This window comes from Sinocyclocheilus grahami, unplaced genomic scaffold (genome assembly GCF_001515645.1).
Source record: "Sinocyclocheilus grahami isolate Dianchi unplaced genomic scaffold, SAMN03320097.WGS_v1.1 scaffold4004.1, whole genome shotgun sequence".
NCBI lineage: Eukaryota > Metazoa > Chordata > Actinopteri > Cypriniformes > Cyprinidae > Sinocyclocheilus > Sinocyclocheilus grahami.
Window position 1 is genome coordinate 7,945 of NW_015509022.1, and position 726 is coordinate 8,670.

At 49.4% G+C, this 726-nt stretch overlaps 1 protein-coding gene across 1 annotated transcript in view; it reads left to right on the top strand.

Moving 5' to 3' along the window:
• mycbp (MYC binding protein) overlaps positions 1-726 on the top strand; it is a 4,183-nt gene that overhangs the window by 2,422 nt on the left and 1,035 nt on the right. Inside the window, exons 2-3 of the mRNA XM_016262748.1 lie at positions 95-167; positions 249-358. Of these exons, the coding sequence (XP_016118234.1) occupies positions 95-167; positions 249-358 (183 nt within the window). The remainder of the gene's footprint in view (positions 1-94; positions 168-248; positions 359-726) is intronic.

A 726-nucleotide genomic window follows, 5' to 3' on the forward strand; every position in this document is an offset into this window, starting at 1 on the left:
ACACACACACAGATACACTCACAGACACAGACACACACTCGCACTCTCACACACACTCACTTCAGCAGCTCAAGCTGTGTTTCTCGCTCTTCAGGCCTCCGAGTCGAAGCGAGAGCAGTTCAGGAGATATCTGGAGAAGGCCGGGGTCCTCGACAGCCTCACCAACGGTAAGAAGATGAGAACCCACCCAGTGAACGAAGGCCAGTCCGCTCTTGTGTGTGTGGCTGATGTGATCTTCTGTGTTTCAGTCTTGGTGGCTTTGTACGAGGAAACCGAGAAGCCCAGCAATGCCTTGGAGTATCCTTACACTGCTGTCCGCAGAAATCAGCTGCTCCTCAAGCCAGAGTTCAGCCAGACGTGAAGAGCAGTCGTGCTTTACCCTTCTTGCTTTTTCAGGAGACATTTAAAGAAACGTCCTCGCACACCAGTATCAAGCTTTTATAAAGAGACGCAGAAGTGTCACAGAATGATCGTGTGTTCTGAGGGAATACGGTGGCGCTCGAGATAGTGAAGAAAGCACAGATAGTTTATTGGGTCTCGTGGGCTTGTTCTGGGTTCGTCAGATGAACAGCAGTGCTTCTCAAACCCCTGAATTAACTCGTCAGCGGGTTAGACTCGAGCCGGGAGAAACATCGAATGCGCAGTGGTTTGGGAGAAGCACATTTGTTAAATAATACATTACACTTCAGCTTGTTTTTCACCAAATCCTGTCACACACACACACAC